Here is a 21,515-nt window from a genome sequence, read left to right on the forward strand (position 1 = left end):
ACAGAAAAGTTTTCCGTTAAAAGCATTTTCAGAAAAGAGCGTCTAGATTGGCACGGACGCTTTTCCGCAAAAGCACTTTTTGCGGAAAAGCGTCCGTGGCCAATCTAGACACCCTTTTGCGCAAAAAAGCCCTGATCGCCATTTTCGCGATCGGGGCTTTTTTGCGCAAAACAAATCTCAGCTGTCTACACTGAGTTTTGCGCAAAAGGGACTTATGCCCGAACGGGAGCAGCATAGTATTTCCGCAAAAAGCACTGATTTCTTACAGTAGGAAGTCAGTGCTTTTGCGGAAATTCAAGCGGCCAGTGTAGACAGCTGGCAAGTTTTTCCGGAAAAGCGGCTGATTTTCCGGAAAAACTGGCCAGTCTAGACACAGCCCTAGAGAATATGTGTCTAACTCTCATTGTGAAATGACCCTACCAATACAAATGTGAACCTAGTGTAACTATTTGTCTTTTGTCTGCTTAATTCTAGAAAGCCAGAAATGGTGATAATTAACACAATTTGTGTACTGCTTTTAACTATAAATCCATTTGAAAACATACAGCTATCAAAGGTGATTATTCTGGTATTAGCTTATGCTCCTAAATTTATGAAATAAACTACCAAATGAGTGTAAGGCATCTCTCTCTATAACTCTGTCCCTATAGAGGTTCTACAGATTTAACTTTTTAGTAATATATTACACATACCCTATTCAAAATATTTAAATTAATAGTTAAACTGTATAGATCAAGCCTGAGAGATGTGACTGCCCAGTTCTAGGGTTGCCAATCCTTTAGGATTGGCCAGGAGTCTCCAGGAATGAAAGATTAATCTTTAATTAAAAGCGGCGAGGAGTCCTGTGGCACCTTATAGACTAACTGAAGTGTAGGAGCATAAGCTTTCGTGGGCAAAGACCCACTTCATCAGATGCATGGTCTTTGCCCACGAAAGCTTATGCTCCTACACTTCAGTTAGTCTATAAGGTGCCACAGATCTTTAATTAAAGATTGTCATGTGATGAAATCTCCAAGAATACATCCAATCAAAACTGGCAACTATACCCAATCTTCAGTATCAACTCAGAACATATGGGTGTCACTCTAAGAAGCCTAATTTTGCATTGCAGATCAGTTTATCAGCTGTTATGGGAAACTAGGTCAGTATCCCCCACGGCAGTGGGAAAAACAGAGCAAAGGAAGGACAGAAGGCACAAAGAAAAGAAAGAGGGAAGGAAACTAAGGCTATGTCCAGACTGCAGAGCTTTTCCAGGACACTGGAGGTATCCCGGGAAAGCTCTGCCGCGTGCAAGGAACGTGTCCACGTTTTTGGAACAGTTTCCGAAAAAGCAGACGTGTTCTTTTGGCATCCCTGTATTCCTTTCAGAGAGAGGAATAAGGGATGTTCTGAAAGAGGACTTTTTTCCAAAATTTGGCCAAATGTAGATGGGCCAAATTTCAGAAAAGCCTCTTTCAAAAAAAAAGGCAGAAAAAGATATGCAAATTGCAGTTCACAATTTGCGTATCTTTTTCCAACTTTTCTCGGCAGTCTAGACATAGCCAAAAAGGCAGTTATGGAAGGAGGAGAAACAAGGTCCGAAAAGAGAACACACACTGAGGAATGCAGAATTCAATTGAATAAGTGAGTTTACTTACTACATAAAAGCCATATACTAGCTTTGATCTTTGTGAAAAACCTTTTATTTATATCACAGACTTGATACCTGCAGTGACTGGAGAGTAATATGTAGTCCGAAACTTATACTCCAGTACACAGACTAAAACTGAACATGGAATTCAGCCTTCTCCTGTCTCCTTCTTCACTATCTCCATATAAAAGGTGACTGTTATTTCTGCAAAAAGTGCAAATTAACTACAGGTTGTACCTTCCTAAACTGGACCATGGATGTTCCTGGACTAATGTTCCAGGGGCAGGGAGGTCAGTGGTGGGCAGGGGACTTGGGCAATGTAGGAAGCACAGCATCAGAAGGCTCAGGTGGCTTGGGGAGTCCTGCAATGCAGCCAGGAGCCCTGCAGCAGTGGGCTTTGGCGGCATAAGGAGTCCTGTGGCAGGGGCTCAAACAGTGCAGGCAGCCCCACCACATGGTGAGGAGTTCTGCAGCACGAGGCTTAGGTGGCGTGGGAAGTTCCAGCTGTGCAGCCAGGAGTGCAGCAGGGGCAGCACAGTGAACCCTGTGATATGGCTAGGAGCCCTGGGGAAGGAGGATCAGGCAGCACCAGGAGTACTGTGGCAAGGGGGCCTGCAGCACAGCTGGGAATTCTGGGGCTGAAGGGTCCAGCCAGACCTGGCAGCACAGCTGGTTGAAGGCAGAGGTGGCAGGCTGGGGCCAGAAGCAGAGCTGGCGGGTGCTTGGGAGGCCAGTGACAGGGGATCTCCCCATGTCCGGCAAATTCCCTTGTTCGGGACCAGTCAGGTCCCAAGTATGCTGGGCCACACTGATCCAACTTGTACAATTTAGATGTTAATAGTATTCTGAGAAACAGCCAGTAGATGGTGCTTTAGCACTATGCCGACACAGTTCCATTTTAAAAATTAATTTCTCGGTATAATTTTGCGTTTAATCTTGAACCACAAGAATTGTTTCTTAATGTGAAGCCCTTATTAACTGATAATAGTTCCAACAATATGAAGTTATTGACAAGCTACGATTATTTGCAAATACCTTCTGTAGTGTATTAATATTGGGGTGTAATAAAGGCACATAGGTTTCAGTTGTGGCTGGTCTTATGCAGTGTATGAGAGTAGGAACACAAGACGACCCCTTTCCATAATATGCTTGGGCAAAGGGGACGTCATAATGTGAGTCTTCATGATACACAAGGCCCCTAGGTGGTGGTGACTAGAATGCCAGTCTTTGCCCTTTATGTCTGCGTTACTCATAACTTGGGGTGGGGCATCTTTGCAGCACCTCATCACTGCAGGCCCTGACAATGTAATTGTTTTGGATGCTTTCTGGTGATAATTCTTTTTATCATTTTTCTTAGGAAATGTCTGTTGGACTGTTTCTGTGACCAGCAACCCTTTGTAACAAGTTGGAGTATCTATGGAGAATGAGAAATGAAGCATGGTACATTGTTAGCAGTACTCCAGGTCTCTGTTCTTGCTAAGGAAGAAACACAAAGCATGTGTACGGCTTGCTCAGGAAGGACAGACAGGGAAAAAAGGGAGGAGGGGTTGCCTTGTATATTAAAAATGTACACACTTGGACTGAAGTGGAGATGAATGTAGGAGATAGCTGTGTAGAGAGTCTCTGGGTTAAGCTAAAAGGGGTAAAAAACGAAGGTGATATCATGCTAGGAGTCTACTACAGGCCACCTTTTAAACAATGGATGAGGCCTTTTTTAAACAATTAACAAAACTATCCAAAGCCCAAGATTTGGTGGTGATGGGGGACTTCAACTATCCAGACATATGTTGGGAAACTAACACAGCGAGGCACAGGCTATCCAATAAGTTTCTGGACTGCATTGGAGACAACTTTCTGTTTCAGAAGGTTGAAAAAGCTACCAGAGGAGAAGCTGTTCTGGATTTGGTTTTAACAAATAGGGAGGAACTAGTTGAGAACTTGAAAGTGGAAGACAGTATAGGGGACAGTGATCACGAAATAATAGAGTTCATGATCTTAAGGAAAGGTAGAAGGGAGACCAGCACAATTGAGGTAATGGATTTCAGGAAGGCAGATTTTGATAAGCTCAGAGAACTTGTAGGTAAGGTCCCATGGGAAGCAAGACTGAAGGGAAAAACAACTGAGGAGAGTTGGAAGTATTTCAAAGGGACGTTGTTAAGGGCCCAAAAGCAAACAATTCCGCTGTGTAGGAAAGATAGAAAATATGGCAAAAGACCAGCTTGGCTTAACAAGGAGATCTTGCACAATCTCAAAATAAAAAAGGAGTCTCATAAAAAATGGAAACTAGGACAACTAACAAAGGATGAATATAGGCAAGCAACACGGGAATGCAGGGGCAAGATTAGAAAGGCAAAGGCACAAAATGAGATCAAACTAGCTACAGGCATAAAGGGAAACAAGAAGACCTTTTATAAATACATTAAAAGCAAGAGGAAGACCAAGGACAGGGTAGGCCCACTGCTTAGTGAGGAGGGAGAAGCAGTAACAGGAAACTTGGAAATGGCGGAGATGCTCAATGACTTCTTTGTTTCGGTCTTCACCGAGAAGTCTGGAGGTGTGCCTAACGTAGTGAATACAAGCAGAGAGAGGGTAAGTTTAGAAGATAGGATACACAAAGAACAAGTTAAAAATCACTTAGGAAAGTTAGATGTCAGCAAGTCACCAGGTCCTGATGAAATGCATCCCAGGATACTCAAGGAGCTGATAGAGGAGGTATCTGAGCCTTTAGCTATGATCTTTGAAAAATCATGGCAGACAGGGGAGATTCCAGAAGACTGGAAAAGGGCAAATATTGTGCCCATCTATAAAAAGGGGAATAAGAGCAACCCAGGAAACTATAGACCGGTCAGTTTAACGTCTGTCCCGGGGAAGATAATGGAGCAGGTAATTAAGGAAATCCTATGCAAACACTTGGAAGGTAATAAAGTGATAGGGAATAGCCAGCATGGGTTTGTGAAGAACAAGTCATGCCAAACTAATCTGATAGCTTTCTTTGATAAGATAACGAGCCTTGTGGATAAGGGAGAAGCGGTAGATGTCATATACCTAGACTTTAGTAAGGCATTTGATACGGTCTCGCATGATATTCTTATTGATAAACTAGGCAAATATAACTTAGATAGGGCCACGATAAGGTGGGTGCATAATTGGCTGGATAACCGTAGTCAGAGAGTTGTTGTTAACGGTTCTAAATCCTGCTGGAAAGGGATAACAAGTGGAGTTCCTCAAGGGTCTGTTTTGGGACCCTTACTGTTCAATATCTTCATCAATGATGTAGATATTGGGATAGAGAGTACGCTTATTAAGTTTGCAGATGATACCAAACTGAGTGGGGCTGCAACTTCTTTGGAGGATAGGGACATAATTCAAAATGACCTTACCAAGTTAGAGAAATGGTCAGAGGTAAACAGGATGAGGTTTAATAAAGAGAAATGCAAAGTGCTCCACTTAGGAAGGAACAATCAGTTCCATACGTACAAGATGGGAAGCGACTATCTAGGAAGGAGCATGGCAGAAAGGGATCTAGGGGTCATAGTGGACCACAAGTTGAATATGAGTCAACAGTGTGATGCTGTTGCAAAAAAAGCAAATATGATTCTAGGTTGTATCAACAGGTGTGTTGTAAGTAAAACTCGTGAAGTCATTCTGCCGCTCTACTCTGCACTAGTTAGGCCTCAGCTGGAGTACTGTGTCCAGTTCTGGGCGCCACATTTCAAGAAAGATGTGGAGAAATTGGAAAGGGTACAGAGAAGAGCGACAAGAATGATTAAAGGTCTAGAGAACATGACCTATGAAGCCAGGCTTCATGAACTGGGCTTGTTTAGTTTGGAAAAAAGAAGATTAAGGGGGGGACATGATAGCGGTTTTCAAATATCTAAAAGGGTGTCACAAGGAGGAAGGCGAAAATTTGTTCCTCTTGGTTTCTGAGGACAGGACAAGGAGTAATGGGCTTAAAGTGCAGCAGGGGAGGTTTAGATTGGACATTAGGAAAAAATTCCTAACTGTCAGGGTGGTCAAATATTGGAATAAATTGCCAAGGGAGGTGGTGGAATCTCCCTCTCTGGAGATATTTAAGAACAGGTTAGATAGACATCTGTCAGGGATGGTGTAGGTGGAGCTTGGTCCTGCCTTGAGGGCTGGGGGCTGGACTCGATGACCTCTTGAGGTCCCTTCCAGTCCTATTATTCTATGATTCTATGAACTGTAAATAGTATGGTAAGTGAGCAGGAGAACAATTATTATCTTGAATGAGAACATGCTGTATTTTAGAATGGCACCTCAGACACTAAGAGGGTGCAGAGAGTTGGCATCAACCTGGTTTATTGTGCATTAGTCACAAGGCAGAAAGGGAAAGTGATATATGACCTTATATAGTATATATAACCCCCCAAAAAAGATCACTTCCAATCTCAAGAATCCCATAGAGGATAGTATGACAAATGTTTGTTTGAAGAACATGCTAGTCCCAACAAAGTTCTATTATGCCTGGAAAGGAAATGAGCTGAATCTGAACTCAACATTGCAGGCAATCAATAATAGGAAATACAAAAGACACATCAATATTGAGGAATTAGTAGTAGACCATAATAAATATTTTTTATATAAAAAACTAATCTTTGGGCCAAAGTAATAGAATCATGGAATCATAGAACACTAGAACTGGAAGAGACTTCAGGAGGTCATCGAATCCAGTCTCCTGCTCTCATGGCAGGACCAACCACCATCTACATCATCCCTGACAGATGTCTGTCTAACCTGGTCTTAAATATCTCCAGTGAGGGAGATTTCACAACTTGCATAGGCAATTTATTCCAGTGCATTATCACCCTGACAGAAAGTTTTTCCTCATGTCCAACTAAACCTCACTTGTTGCAACTTAAGCCCATTGCTTCTTGTCCTATAGTCAGAGGTTAAGAATAATAATTTTTCTCCCTCCTCGTTGTAACATCCTTTTAGGTACTTAAAAGTTGCTATCATGTCCTCTCTCAGTCTTCCCTTTTCTAAACTAAACAAACCCAATCCTTTCAGTCTTCCCTCTTACGTCATGTTTTCTAGATCTGTAATCATTTTTATTGCTCTTCTATGGGCCTTCTCCAATTTCTCCACATCTTTCCTGAAATGTCATGCCCAGAACTGGACATTATACTCCAGTTGAGGCCTAATCAGCGCAGAATATATGGGAAGAATAACTTCTCATGTCTTGTTCACGACACTCCTGTTAATGCATCCCACAATGATGTTTGCTTTTTTTGCAGTAGTATCACACTGTTGACTCATATTTAGCTTGTGGTCCATTATGACCCCTAGATCCCATTCTGCAGTACTCCTTCCTACATAGTCACTTCCCATTTTGTATGTGTGAAACTGATTGTTCCTCCCTAAGTGTGGAGTACTTTGCATTTGGCCTTATTGAACTTCATCCTATTTACCACAGACTATTTCTCTAGTTTGTTCAGATCATTTTGAACTATGACTATATCCGCTAAAGCACTTGCAACCCCTCTCCTCTTGGTATCATCTACAAATTTTATAAGCTTACTCCCTAAGCCATTCTCTAAATTATCTATGAAGATATTGAACACAATTGGTCCGAAAACTAATCCCTGTGGGACCCCACTTGCTATGGCCTTCCAGCTATGGCCTGCAAACCATTGATAACTACCCTTTGAGAATGGTTATCCAACCAGCTATGCACCCACCTTATAGTAGCCTTATCTACATTGTATTTCCCTCACTTATTGACAAGAAAGTTGTGCAAGACTGTATCAAATGCTTTAATAAAGTCCAGGTATACCATGTCTACTACTTCCTCCTTATACACAAGCCTTATTATCCTATCAAAGAAAGCTATCAGGTTGGTTTGATAGGATTTGTTCTTGACAAATCCATGCTGACTGTTACTTGTTATCTTATTATCTTCCGGATGTTTGCAGAAGCATTCCTCAATTATATGCTCCATTATCTTTCCTGGCAGTTAGAACAAAACATTATTACATAACCCTAATGCTAGGATTAGAAAACATGGAACAAAACTTTTTCTACTTACATCAGGCTATATCAAACCCTTTGTCAGCACGGTTATTGGTGGGCATAGGAGAAGAGAGGAAAAAGAATTTCCATTTGGCTCTGTATAGAATTACTCTGTGACAGGAAGCCCATCCTATGCAGTTTGGTTTTGCTGCAGGTTAATGTTGGCTATATGAAAGAAAACTGCTGAATGATCTTCAAACAATTTTTAATATGGTCTTAATTTTTTTGTACCATTTTGAACGTCACACAGCAATAGTGTTAACTGGAGCTGGAGCAGAAGACCATAAAAATAATACTCTAAAGATACAAGTCTGTTCTTCAGAGAAGCAAAAGAGACTAGAATTTAGGATTCAGTTTCTAAGGCCATGTCTACATTACTAAGACTATAGTGACATAGCTATACTAGTATAGGCACAGCCTATGCTCATAGGAGTTTTTCTGTTGGCCTAGGAACACCACTTTCCTGAATGACATTAGTTATATTTACATAAGCCAGGGTAGGCAAATTCAAACACACAGGTTCAAACTCAATGGAATTTCACAGTTTGGACGTGCACTGAATTAACCCACAACTTAAATCATGATGCTGTTTTACATTTTCCTGGCTTTCTTTGATGTTAACTTTGTTGAAAAGATTTAGTGCTTACCACCATTGGACTTTTTTAGCTAATGTTTCTGGCATTGCTTTTCTGTTCAATTAGGGTATGTCTAGAACACATGCCTCTGCCGACAGAGGCATGTAAACTAGGCTACCTGACAGTCAAAGAAGACGGGATTTAACTATCCCCAGCTTCATTAAAATAAACATGGCCACCATGCTGTGCCAGCTCAACTGATCGTCGGCACAGCGTGCGAGTCAAGACGCGGCTCGGTCAACAGGGAAGACATTGTTGACTGCTCCTCTAAATCTTGTTTCATGAACAGGGCCGGATGGAGGCATGGGCGAGCCGGACAGCTGTCCAGGCCGCCAACTGATGGGGGGCGCCTGACGGCAGCTGTAAGGGGCACGCGGCGTCCCTTACAGCTGCCATCAGGTGCCACGCACCCGGCTCCCACAGCACCAGCCCGCCCGCATCCCCTCAGCGCCGGCCAGCAATGCCCTTCCCCCCATGGCCACGGGGCCCTACACGGCCCGGCATGTGTGCCAGCAGCAACAGCCATGCCAGTGGCTGTAGCCGGGCCGCGCATGCGCTGTGCGCCCTGGGGGCGGGCCCGCTCCCCATGGGTGGGCCCGCACATGCACCGTGCCCGGGGCACCAGAATACCTCGGGCTGGCCCTGTTCACGAGGCATAAGGGAGCGGTCAACAAAGGCTTCCCCTGTTGTCCAATCTGTGTCTTGTCTCGCGTGCTGTGCCGACGATCAGCTGAGCTGGCAGAGCGCGGCGGCCATGTTATTTTAATGAAGCTGAGGATATTTAAATCCCGGCTTCTTTGACTGTGTTGGGTAGCCTAATTTTCATGCCTCTGTTGGCAGAGACATGTAGTCTAGACATACCCTTAGAGACTCCCAATTGTGTCTTTTGTGCAAATCTAAGGTGATCTTTTTTTTCAGGCAATCCCTCATGCAGGTAGATGCACTAAAATTCCTTTCTGTTTCATACTCATAGCAATATCAAATTGCTTGTCTGTTGCACAAGAAAACAGAATAGTTTGTCTTCCACACATGTATTTTAATATCAGCTTATGAATTTTTGCCACAAACATGCTTTCACACCCACATCTTATAGACTTATTTTACAAGTCTTTTTTATGTATGGTATGGAGATCAGCAAACCCTAGCATTTGGCTGTGAAACTAGTTGGGAATATCACAGAGAAGTAGAACTTGAACTGCATTCCAGCAGCACAGAAAAAACACAGCTGGCAAAAGAAGACCAAGCTGTGTGTGGGTTTGTGAGGTAGTTATATGGCCCATTGTTTCTGATGCAATATTCCAGCTATCAAGCCAAGGACAGACAATTCGGAACATATCACTTTACTATGTACATATACTCAGGACTCAACAAACTATAGAATCTACTCACCCATGGTGAGTAGATTTCAGCCATGCACCCCATTTGCCGGTGGCACGCACATGCGCAATGCGGCTCTTGCGCATGCGCAGTGTGGGGCTGACGAGCAGCTTTCGCCACCATTTGTCAAGCCCTGTATATACTGATACACAAAGAAACTGTTATAAGACTGTAAAGGATGCAAAATCAAATATTCCAAAGTTAGAAAATGACAGAATTAAGGTTACCTTTTCTGTTTGATTTACCCTCTCTTTTACCTATGCCATATGATACAGTCTTGAACTACATTGTTATATAGTACTTTTTCCATGGGCTCCCTGCCTCATTCAGTGCATAGGATGAGACCTACTCTTGGGATGACTAAGGGTGGTGCTCTACAATAGGCCATTGTCCTCAGGAAGCCTGCTTAATTTGTTATAGAAGTTGGAAGGTGTGCATTGGATGAGGCAGGGCATTGCAGGAAGAGAAAGGATAGGAAAGAGAAAGAAAACTTTCTGGAGTATAGGTCCCATCGATGGCTATTAGTTAAGATGGTTAGGGATTCAAGCCATGTTCTGGGTGTCCCTAAACCTCTGACTGCCAGAGGCTGATAATGGATGACAGGATGGATCACTCAATAATTGCCCTGTTCTGTTCATTCCCTCTGAATCACTTGGCACCAGGCACTGTCGGAAGTCACATACTGGGCTAGATGGACCATTGATCTGACCCAGTTTGGTCATGTTCTTCATTTGATAGTTAAGACAGTTGAACTCTGCCCTGGAAAAGTGATTTCTATCCATGCCTCAGAAATTCCATCATGTGGCATCATACCAACACTTTATATCGGTCATCAGAAGTGTTGGAACCTTTAGAGCTATAGCATAATCCTCTGCATGTGAGCTAATGTACTAATTGCAGGAGAAGGTTCTCATGGACCAGCACTCAGTGGAGATGAGACAGCTGCTTTGTCAGTGGCTTTCATGAGTACTAACTGCCAGATAAGAAATGGTCTAACTTTGGAATTGCTAAATGAGATGATGAATCCCCTTGTCCACATGCAGACTGTGTATGCAAGAACTCTAATGGAGCTCAGAGCAATCAGTCATGAAACCACTATTGATACATTAGAAAGGGAATACAAAGAGAAGTTGAAGAAACTGGTATCAATTCAGAAATGTTTTTAAATGGGGACTTTTTCAAAAGAGTTAATAATATTGCATACTTAATAATATTGCCATCAGCGAAAATCCTAGTAACTGTTAAATTGGCTGGAGTTGATAATATCTAACACTAAAAATTACTGAAAATACCATATACTAATACACTACTATACCTCTGAGCAGTTCACCTGTGCATATAACGTGTGTGTGTTTGTGTATGTATTAGAACTGGTCTAAAAATAGGGGGCACATTTTTACATTTTCCCCAATTTTATTGAATTAGAAATGTCAAAATTTCTCTCTTCCCTCCAAAAAGTTGGCCAATACTGAAAGCACTGTGGATTCAAGAACTTAATAGGCTCCTATTAATTAATATCTTGGCCTTAACTGTTAAACATATCCCAATATGACTTTAATCAAGCCTTTGCTGCTAAGCCATATTAAAAGCAAGATAACAATAGGTTTATTCTTTTACCAAAAACTATTGCCAGGACAGAGTTTCACAAAATATCTCTTATGCTTTTAGAAAAATGACTTCCATCTACAGAAGGATCAGAAATCCCACTGCAATTATGGATAAGTCAATTTACTCTCAGTACAAAGTACCTTTTTGCCTTTGAATGTCTCAAACCTATGTCAGTCCAAAGCAATTCCTGTTCATTTCCGTCAGCTTCACAGACTAAAAATTCAGATTGCCGGTGATGGCACTTGCAAACAAAGATCTAAGGATTTGGGTGCTAAGAAGCAACATGAGTGACCATGGCTGACACTATGGCTCCAGCATGGAGAAACGAAGCTACATATCAGGTTACATCTGGAGGACACAATTTAAATACAAGTTAACTAGTTAGTGGCTGCAGATGCTTTATGCAAGGGCAAAAGCAGAGTTAGTCACATTCTTTCCCCCTAACTGTGAGCCAAAGTGGGCAGTATCCATGTTTCTGCAAGGTGCACATCTTCCCCCTGCCTGGCAGCTCCTGGACAATCATATGAAGTATGTAGATCATGTGCTTCATTTCCAAACATTGTGAAAATGTTCATGCATACTTAAGGGTCCTGGAGGTCATTATTGTAATCCGTGCTTTACATGTGGAGAAACTGAGGTACAGAATATATATCCAGCCTTACCATAAGCAAGCACAAGTCCAACAAAAGTGAATGGAAGATGAATGTGATTATATCAGCACTGAATTTACCTCACAAAGATGTGAAATGATTTGCTTAAGGTAGTGGAGTGAGACTGTGGCAGAAACTGGTAGAAAGGAGAACTCCTGGACCCTAACTCAGAACTGCTCAGCTTTCTGAACAGTCAGACAGGAATGGATATTTTTATGTAGCTTCATTAGTTAGGCCCAGATTTCCATGCCCTTATTGGATACCCTGAACAGTATCTTACTCCAGGAGTAATCTCAGTGAAGTCAAAGGAAAAACTTCCGGTGACCAATGGAGTTTAGCTCAGATCCTGAATGAAGCAAGCCTCAGTATTACCATGCTAATGATGAAGGGAAACAACTGCTCACATGGGAGAGAACCTTGCATTTATTATCTTATCAGACAATGAGGTAGGGTAACAAGACCACAACTTCAAAGTGTGCCTGAAAGGAGCACAATGAATTCAGAATACAATTAACGATGTAGGGCTTGCTCCACAATGCTTTCATCTTCCACCTTGTGTGGGAGAGTCACCTTTAATTTATCAGTTTCTTCCATTGCTTGGCAGATCGTTTCATAAGCATTACTGTTTCCCGACCAACAGCGTCTAGCCACCTGTCAGATCACAAATGTGAAAATAAATAGATGTAAAAATGCAACTGTATCTCCCCAATTCCTCACTCCCCACCCCCCAACATTTAATTATAATATCTATGTAATTGATGCTATTTCTCAGTTTCTTCGCCGATATAAAAAATAATTTGTGAAATACTTGCTCTTTCATCCTAAGCAATTTTTAAAAAGTTTTTGGATGATCTTGATGCATTTTATTCCAAATAAAAATTATAGGCTGATAGCACTGGCTAGAGCAAGACACATTGTAAACAGATGCTTTGCAAAAGTCCATCAGAAGGAAAAATTATTGCATCTTAATTCAGCTCTGCAAAACTAGCTGCTGTTTCAGACCTAAGTCTGTCTGAAACAATCACTGATTTTATAATGAGGCAAATAGTTGCCTGGTAGGATGCTGAGATCACTGCACATATTTTTCAAATTGAACCCTTAGAAAGATTTGAGACCAAGGGGCCATATGGGCTTAGCTCTGCTGACATCAATGAAGCTGTAGTCAATTTACACCAGCAAAGAATTCAGCCCACAGTCTATAGAACTGGAAGGTTAAGAATGTCGATGGCAGAGTTATGCCCAAACCATAGTGATAGATCAAACCTCCTCCTGATACTTTAAAATAAATGCTAAGATTCAAAGTCATCTTTATTTGTAAAATAGATCTGAGGAAAAATGGCAGATACAAACATGGAGAAGGTCAGAATTAGCTCTGAACTTCTTGGTTTAGACTCATCATGAATTTATTCATGCTATATAGATTCTCAATTATTAATGTATTATGTCATGTATCTGTTGTGCCATTTAACACAAACATCACAGCCAGATCCTGAGCTGCTTACTCAGTCTTGATGCAGGCTCAACACAATGGGCCTAGAAATATGATTTTATTATTCATTACAAAGCGGGGGTTGAAGTATTTGGTCAGGCTCAAAGTCATTACAGTAGGCAAATGTTTAAAGTCCCAGTTCAGCAAAGTACATAAGCATGTGATCAATTTAGGATGAATACATTTTGAGAATTATAGAACTAAAATATCTATTAGGTCAGGGATGGCCAACCCATTACAGACAAAGAACCAAAATAGTGGTGGATACAGTGCAAAGAGCCGAGGGAAAGAAGTTGTTGAGCAAAAAACATAAAAACAAAACAAAAAAGTGCTGCCCCTTTAAGAGCCGTGTGGGGCCCAAGTAGGCCCTGCCCAGACAAGGAAAAAGGGTCAGAGCAGGAGACCATGAGAAGAGCCACAGGTGTGAGAGCCGCAATTTTTTCTTTGAAGAGACACATGCCGCTTGCGAGCTGCGGGTTGGCCACCCCTGTATTAGGTCAACTAGTCCATATCCATGCACATGTAGGATTATTCCTGGTAGTATATCTTCTAGTGTATTCTCCAATTTCTTTCCATTTGTGGCTGTAGGAATATAGATAATATTCTAATATTGTCTTTTTTTAAACACTGTGTTGAGAAGTTGGGCTATTAGATGCAATAAATCACATTGCAAGTGTATCTTCTACCAGACTTTTGTTTTATAGGCTGTCTCTGATAAATTATGCTTGTTAAGCATCTGCCGCTATTACTCAAGTCTAGAGATTAATTTAATCTTCTTCGGTCTTCCTCAATGATTTATCTATTCTATCAGATCTGGTACAGGGAATGCATATGGATAGTTCCTCCCACTGTTTTTTTTCTACCACGTTCTCTGGAGAGAACTCGTTTCTGATCTAATGCAAGGAAGGCAACTGAATCCATCAACTTCTTTTCAGAAATAAAACAAAAACAGAACACACCAGAATTGGCAAGCAATAGCCTCAGTTTGTCTGAGACATATCAAGTCATCATGGATAGGCTGTCTTCTTAAAATACAATACATTTTGTCCTTTATAATTTTCTGCATATAATTATGCCACTGTGGGACACTATATCTACAGAAATTGAACCTCAGACTTCTGGATCCAAGAAGCATGAGCTGCTTGATCTAAATTACTACCTCCAGTAGCACAAGCATGGGAGCAAAGTCATAAACCCATACTGGTCTTGGCATTAAAGGAGGGCAAACACTCTGTGTTAGTATGTGTTACACTTTCCCTCAGGCCAGGGAAATGGTCCCAGCACGTGGCAGTTCAAACAAATAAACTACTTTGAGTTTGCACATAATTGGCACTTAGTACTAAACTCTAGACTGAGGGACATGTGGCATGTACCCATGAATATAAGTGGCCACAAGTACCTCATGCAAAGGTAACTTGAGATTGCTTTTTTCCCCACTGACAATATTGAAAAAACTCTCATTGATGTAAATTGGAGACAAACAGGATTTTTATGCATTGGGAATTCAGTGGGAATTGAGGGTGCTTTGATCTTCTCGGGAGAAGGTCTTGAAATCCCAACATTTATTGGGTCTCTTTTTTAGGGTATGACTCCAAAGCCCATTGACTTTGACTAAAGTTGATAGAAAGACTCCCACTGACTTTTCTGCCTGTTTCACGGTACAGCTTGCATGTTCCTGGGTCACCAACATTTTTATGTTTTGAAGAAGGAAAGCAATCTTTCGAGTCAAAACGAAAGGCAGATTTTGCTTACTCCATTGGAAACATCCCAGCTGAGCATCATTTTAGCTTGTTCCTCAGCCTCTTCTGATCCATCCAGAACAAGGCCAAATCCTCCATTTATCACTTCACCCCTTTAAAATACAAGAATTTGCATTTTTAAAGTACATCTTTTTTTAAAAAATATATAAACCAATCCTATAAAGCATCACTCAAGTCAGATGCACTGGGGGAAAAGGGAAAATCTAAATTAGGCCTGGATAAAATTGCTGAAATTGAATACAGGATGCAGTCAGTGAGTCTTTGTACTTAAAAGATAGAAAGCTAGCAGTACAAGGAACCAAAGTCCTAGTATAGAAACGTTAGGAAGCCCATTTTATACTTTCCCACACTAGCAGCCAGCAAACCCATTTCTGCCTAAGCCTCCTGTATGTCTCCTGAGAACAGTATGTTCCACATAGCAATTACTTAAAAAAAACCCACAACAACCTAAATACAGAAATGCCAGCACCCTTGATGATTAAAGAGCTAAAGTCACAGAGTTCTTTAAAGATTATGCCTTTCATGTGTGCTACATTCAGGTCTAGCATTCAGATAAGCAAAGTGATGGGGGAGTCATTTTGGTATCTAGACAGACAGACCAACCTATTCATACTCCGATAATCAGAGCCTCACAGCTAAATACAAAATGAAACAGATAATTTAGCATAAAGCATTAAAATATATTTCAAGGGACCATTCAAGGTGAAGTGGCCTGTTAACAGCTCTCCAATCATATGGAGGAAAGGACTGAATAAAGGCACTGGATTTATGGTCTATTACCACAATCTATAACCTACTACTACTCGCCACAGCTGCTTCCTTCACCCTCTCCCCAGGGACCTTGTGCCTGTCTTCGCTGTGACTGAAGGGGTGTTGACGGGCCACTTCACTTTGAATGGCCCCTTGAAATATGTTTTAACCACTTATGCTAAGCAATATGCTCCACTTTGTATTTAGCTGTGACACTCTGAGTACCTTTCCCAGAACTGAAGAAGAGCTCCTTGAAGCTTAAAAACTTTCCCTCTCACCAACGGAATGGTCCAACTTTCTCTGTGGTCCACTGAATGTGACTGATACTTTTTAGCTAGAATTCCAAATTCTGCTCTCAATTAAACCTATTTAAAACCAGAGTACCCAGATCAGCACCTAATTTAATATCAGATCAGCCCACTATCAATATAGTACAATAAGAAAATTAGATCTCTAGTTGTATTTTTTTTCCAAAGAGAATACTCTACACTTACAGAAATGTTCTTTTCAGTGGCAAAATATTCCCTCCAAGCACAACTCAAAGACTATTCTCTGAAGCAGGAATATAAAGGGGCAGATACCCCATCTCACTAAATATACTACTCAATATAGTAGAATAGCAGAGTTACACACATCTTGGGAAGAGGTTGTTCATAACTCTGAAATATTTGTTATTCTGAACAAAATGTTATAGGTGTTCTTTCAAAAATGTACAACTGAAATTGACATAACAGAGCTTTGAAACTGTACTAGGCAGAAGAAAAATGCTGCTGTCCCTTCATTTTTTAGTCGTTTACATCTAACACAGGACTGTACTGTATTTGTTTGTTTTGATCTCTGCTGGCTGCCTGATTGCATACTTCTAGTTTGAAGTGAGGTTTGTGGTGGATTGGTCAGTTCATAACTCTGAGGTTCTACTGTAAATTGAGAGCAAATCCACTGCTTTCTATGAAATTACACTAACATACATCCAGAACAACAGATTAGAATCAGGCCCACCATCTGAAATGACACCAATAAATTAAACCCCAAACAAGTCATGTTTGTTACGATGGCTTTTCTAACAAAGCCTCTCACTTTTAAAACAGAGTACTTTGCCTTCATTAGCATTAGGTAATATTTTCAAGTAATTAAAGAAACATGTGGCATTTTGACCTAAACTACCTCCTATAATTTCCAGATGCCTCCTCCTAAGGTGATCAAAGAAAACAGGCCCCTTTCACAATCAAGATGTCACACTGTCAACTGTGTAGTTCAGTGCTTAAATTACCTCTGCTTTTTTGTTACTACAGATTACATAGACCTCTTGCTAATATCTATTCTTGTTCAAATGAACAGGCCTCAAGAAATCAATGACATTCAATTGCTATAATTATGGCTAAGCTGGAGTTATTCTGTACCTGCACCAACAGTGCATATGATGCAGACTCAACTAAATAAATACTAATCCTGGTTTTCTGTTGTGTTAGGTTATAACTCAGTAAATCAAAATAGAGGAAAGATGTTTCTTTAGAGGAAAGATGTTTCTTTAGCAGGAAAAAGAAGAAGCATAAGATTTGTTGACAATTCTGGTGAAAACAAAACATCTATTGAGGAGGCTGGCTGCCAAATTAAATTGCGATCCTCATTTCTGAATTTTCTAAACAGCAACATTCCAATGTCAAGTTGATTTCTTTCTAACATATGTATATACATACATTCCTTTATCAGTTATCAGGGAAGTGAAAGAGGAAAAATAAATCACACACATGAAAAGCCTACATCAACTGAGATCAAGGAGATGAGGTGGCTACTTTTCACCATGCACAAGGAGATTTCTGTATTGCAGGGCCAATTGATTCTCACGTCCTCAGTGGTCTTTACAATGCAACACAGGTTCTTAGTTGCTGAAGTGCAAGTTTGCTGGATAAAAACTAAGGCCCAAAGAGCATCTGTATCTGGAGGGCAAAGAAATCAGAGAGATTTGTTGTAATGGTTGGGGACTGTTTCTTTTTTAGCTTCATAATATTCCTCCTTTCCTCCAAAAACGCAAATGCAAGGAGGATGCAGCTCCTAGATGGGGTAGTAGTCCATTAAACAACAGAATCACTGCGGTACCAAGGCTTTTAGAAATCTCTCTAGAAAGTAGCATGGCATTGTTAGGACCTTTAAATCCAGGGGCGCCGACAGGCTTGCTGGCCCCTGGGCAAGGTGGAAGTGGGGCCCAGCTCTGCACTCCTGGAAGGGATGGGAACGCCGGTTGAAGGGGTGGGGCAGAGAGGGATCTCTCCCAACTGCCATGCCAGCCCTCAGGCCAACCGAGAGTGCCACATAGTGTTCTGGCACTGATTTGCTAATTTTCTGATTAATTTTGTGAGCACCATTTTGTATTCCACTCTGACACAGATTCAGTTACTCCAGATTTACAGTAGTGTAACCTCCCAATTTGGCCCATGCTTTTCTATATTCCCAAATATAGAAAAGCTCCACTATGGGTTATATGGGAGTCTGTCCCTCGAGCCGTTCCAGCACTTTTGCTGCACAGAAAAAAATGGCACCCTCCAAATATTGAGAGAAGTTACACAGGTGGAGAGATTTCCAAAGTGTGTTCTGGTAGTAACCAGCAGTTGGCCATTCAGGACCATCCCGTCCCTGTTAAGATTTAGAAGTTTTTTTGTTTAGTTTTGTTTTGTTATTTTGCCAAAGATATCAAAACTTACAATACTTCTACAAGATAGGAAAGTAATCCCCCCCCAATTTAGGAGAAACAGAAATATAGATAAAATTGAGTGTAAAGCCCCTCTAACAACATGAAACTTACATATAAAAATGAAAGGCGTATAGGGCATTTAGTTAGATGCCAAAGGCGTCGTTTGCCAAAAAAAAAAAAAAAAGATGTGGGAATACTGAACTAGATGGTCATTTCTATAACTTGAAGTTTGAACATTCATAATCAATGCATAGAATAAAGTATTCCTAAATATATCAATCATATACATTTAAATAAGAAATGCACTCATGGGCATCATGATCCTTTGGCAGCTTTGCCAGATGACGACAAAAAAGGCTAAATTTAGCATGGAAATGACTCATTACAAATTATTGACTCAGATTTAGTTGCTTTCCATCTCTACAGCTTATGGTTTAAATTATCAAAGCATTTTAGGGAATTTAGAAACATATCCTGGACCACAATAGAACTTTAATATAATGATTAGAAGTATCATGTTTAAGTTTGCAATTTATGTATCAACTATCATGCTGCCAGTCACCATTTCTGACTAGTAGAAAGGTAGGGCCTCTGGGCCATTTGGTAAAGATGCATCATGCAGGCTGTGCATGTCTGTAATCTGATCTCAAGACAAAATGATACTTGTGATTCATTATGATCACTCTATTGCATTTAGAAATAGTTAAATATAAGCTTTTTATCATTAGAAGTTTTAGTACTAGAAGAATATAGATGCAAGTTTTTGTGTTAGATGTTTGAAATAATTATGAGTGAATGAGGAATGAGAGTGTTTAAGGAAAGATAAGTTTGAAGGCTGTTTAGCATTCAGATGGTCAAAGGAGGACCAGAAACTCTGGGGTGCTACAAAACTATCAAAAGGACCCATTGTGTAAGACGACCAGTTCAGGGCAGATGGATGACCTTGAAGCCAGGAACAAGCACCCCCAAATTTAAAGCATTATACATCTCATCAAAACCGGAGCCAGACGACCCCTGGAAGGGAAGCACTAACATGCTGATATCAGATGACAGGGAGGACAACCTTCACATAAACAGATGTCACAGATAACTGATTGTGATGCAAAATAACTGATTAAAAACCTGTCAAGGCAAAATGCATAGATCTCAATGGAAGAAAACTGCTATTAAGAACGGGGTGTCTTGCATGATTCTTTGGGTCTGCGTCCTGCTAAGATTGCAGTGATGGTCTGGACTGAGAGAAGCCCAGATCTTCCCTCGCATTCACTTAGCTGGCCACTAGATTGACGTGAGCAACAGACTGGTAACTATAACATCAATGAGATGGGGTGTGTGTGTGATGTTACATTATCAATAAATGCAGTGTTTTGCCGTATCCCCCTGCAAAAGATCCCATGTACTTCTTTCAGGTATAACATCCTCCATTAAAATTAATGGACATAATGGATGAAATCCTGACCCCATTGAAGTCAATGGCAAAACTCGAATGGACTTCAACAGGGCCAGGATTTCACCCTGTGTATCTGACTGTATCCCACAATTATGGCCCTGATTGTGATCTCACTCAGGTGTTAGTCCATTGAAATCACTAGAGTTAGAATAATGCAGACAGAATGAGCTGATCAACCAGGATGGAAGGTGGTTTTGGTTCCGATTAACAAGGCTACATAATAGTCAGTGTGGATTACATCTGCTGCAAATAGGAGAAACACATGGGGGAAGGATCACATGTCCCCCCTCTTCCCTCCCTCCCCCAAACACTATGGGCCAGAGCCCAGAGTTCCAGATGATGCTTGGGACGCAGTTTCTGGCCCTGCACTCGAGGTTCTGGCTGTTGCTTGGGACTCCACTGCCAACCCCACACGCAGGCTCCCAGCTGCCAGGCAGAAATCACATGGCTGGTGCTTTGCTTGTGTCCCGGCCTAGCAGTTGTTTCTGGCTGCAAGCTCTATAATGCCGATTCTCTGCACCGCTGTTCTGGAACGTGCTGGGAAGATATTGGGTGCTGTATTGCATTTAACACCAAAAAACTGTGCCCCTTTCAGCAACCTGCTTTTCTAGTGGACAATATCCGCGTGACAGTGCAACCAGCCAAAGCAACCACAACAACTTCATGCCCCTCACGTTACAGTTTTAGCTGTAGTTTCTAAACATGCTGGTGTCCATGACTTGTGGTCTTGGTGACCAACATTCCCTGTGGCAATAGTCTATCCTGCACTTAAAGTCATGTGCTCAGCTGAGATTATATCTAAACCAGCAGCCTAGTGAAATGGCCTGGGGGGAAGGGACATTTGGGTATTTGCTAGGACCATTCTTGCTTGCTTTACTCATGAGCATAGACTTGGCCCTGTGTGATGAAAGAGTCTGGCTTTCCCAAAGAACACTGGAGTTGAAAATTGGGCCTCTCTCTACAGTCTTCAATAAGCACCTATGCTGATATTTAGAGAGGCCCACGGAAGGGAAGAAGGTAAAATGTTTGTGTATCAACTATCATGCTTCCAGCCACCATTTCTGACTAGTAGAAAAGTAGGGCCCCTGGGCCACTTGGTAAAGATGCATCATGCAGGCTGTGAACGTCTGTAATCTGATGTCAAGATAGCCTACATGGAGCCATGCGAAGGTGCTGGACCTCATCAGTGTTTGATATGAGGAGGCAGTCCAGTCCTGGCTGTGCACCCGCTATAGGAATTATGATACCTACAGGGCAGATATCGAGATACATGACCAAAAGGGGTCATGACCGGGATGCACTGCAGCACTGGGTCAAAGCAAAGGCACTGTGAAACATCTACCACAAGGCATAGGAAGCAAACCACTGTTCCAATGCTGCACCCATGACCTGACAATTCCACAAAGAGCTGGATGACATACTTGAGGGGGACCCCACCTCCACACTG

The 21,515-nt window shown here is 41.5% G+C and overlaps 1 protein-coding gene across 1 annotated transcript in view; it reads right to left on the reverse strand.

Moving 5' to 3' along the window:
- Positions 1-12,335: 12,335 nt before the first annotated feature.
- Positions 12,336-21,515, reverse strand: part of UROC1 (urocanate hydratase 1) — a 75,868-nt gene continuing 66,688 nt past the window's right edge. The window contains exons 19-20 of the mRNA XM_006131264.5: positions 15,172-15,271; positions 12,336-12,581 (exon numbers count right to left, since the gene is read on the reverse strand). Of these exons, the coding sequence (XP_006131326.2) occupies positions 12,441-12,581; positions 15,172-15,271 (241 nt within the window). The 3' untranslated portion in view covers positions 12,336-12,440. The remainder of the gene's footprint in view (positions 12,582-15,171; positions 15,272-21,515) is intronic.

Source organism: Pelodiscus sinensis, chromosome 11, assembly GCF_052426305.1.
Source record: "Pelodiscus sinensis isolate ZL-2025 chromosome 11, ASM5242630v1, whole genome shotgun sequence".
NCBI lineage: Eukaryota > Metazoa > Chordata > Testudines > Trionychidae > Pelodiscus > Pelodiscus sinensis.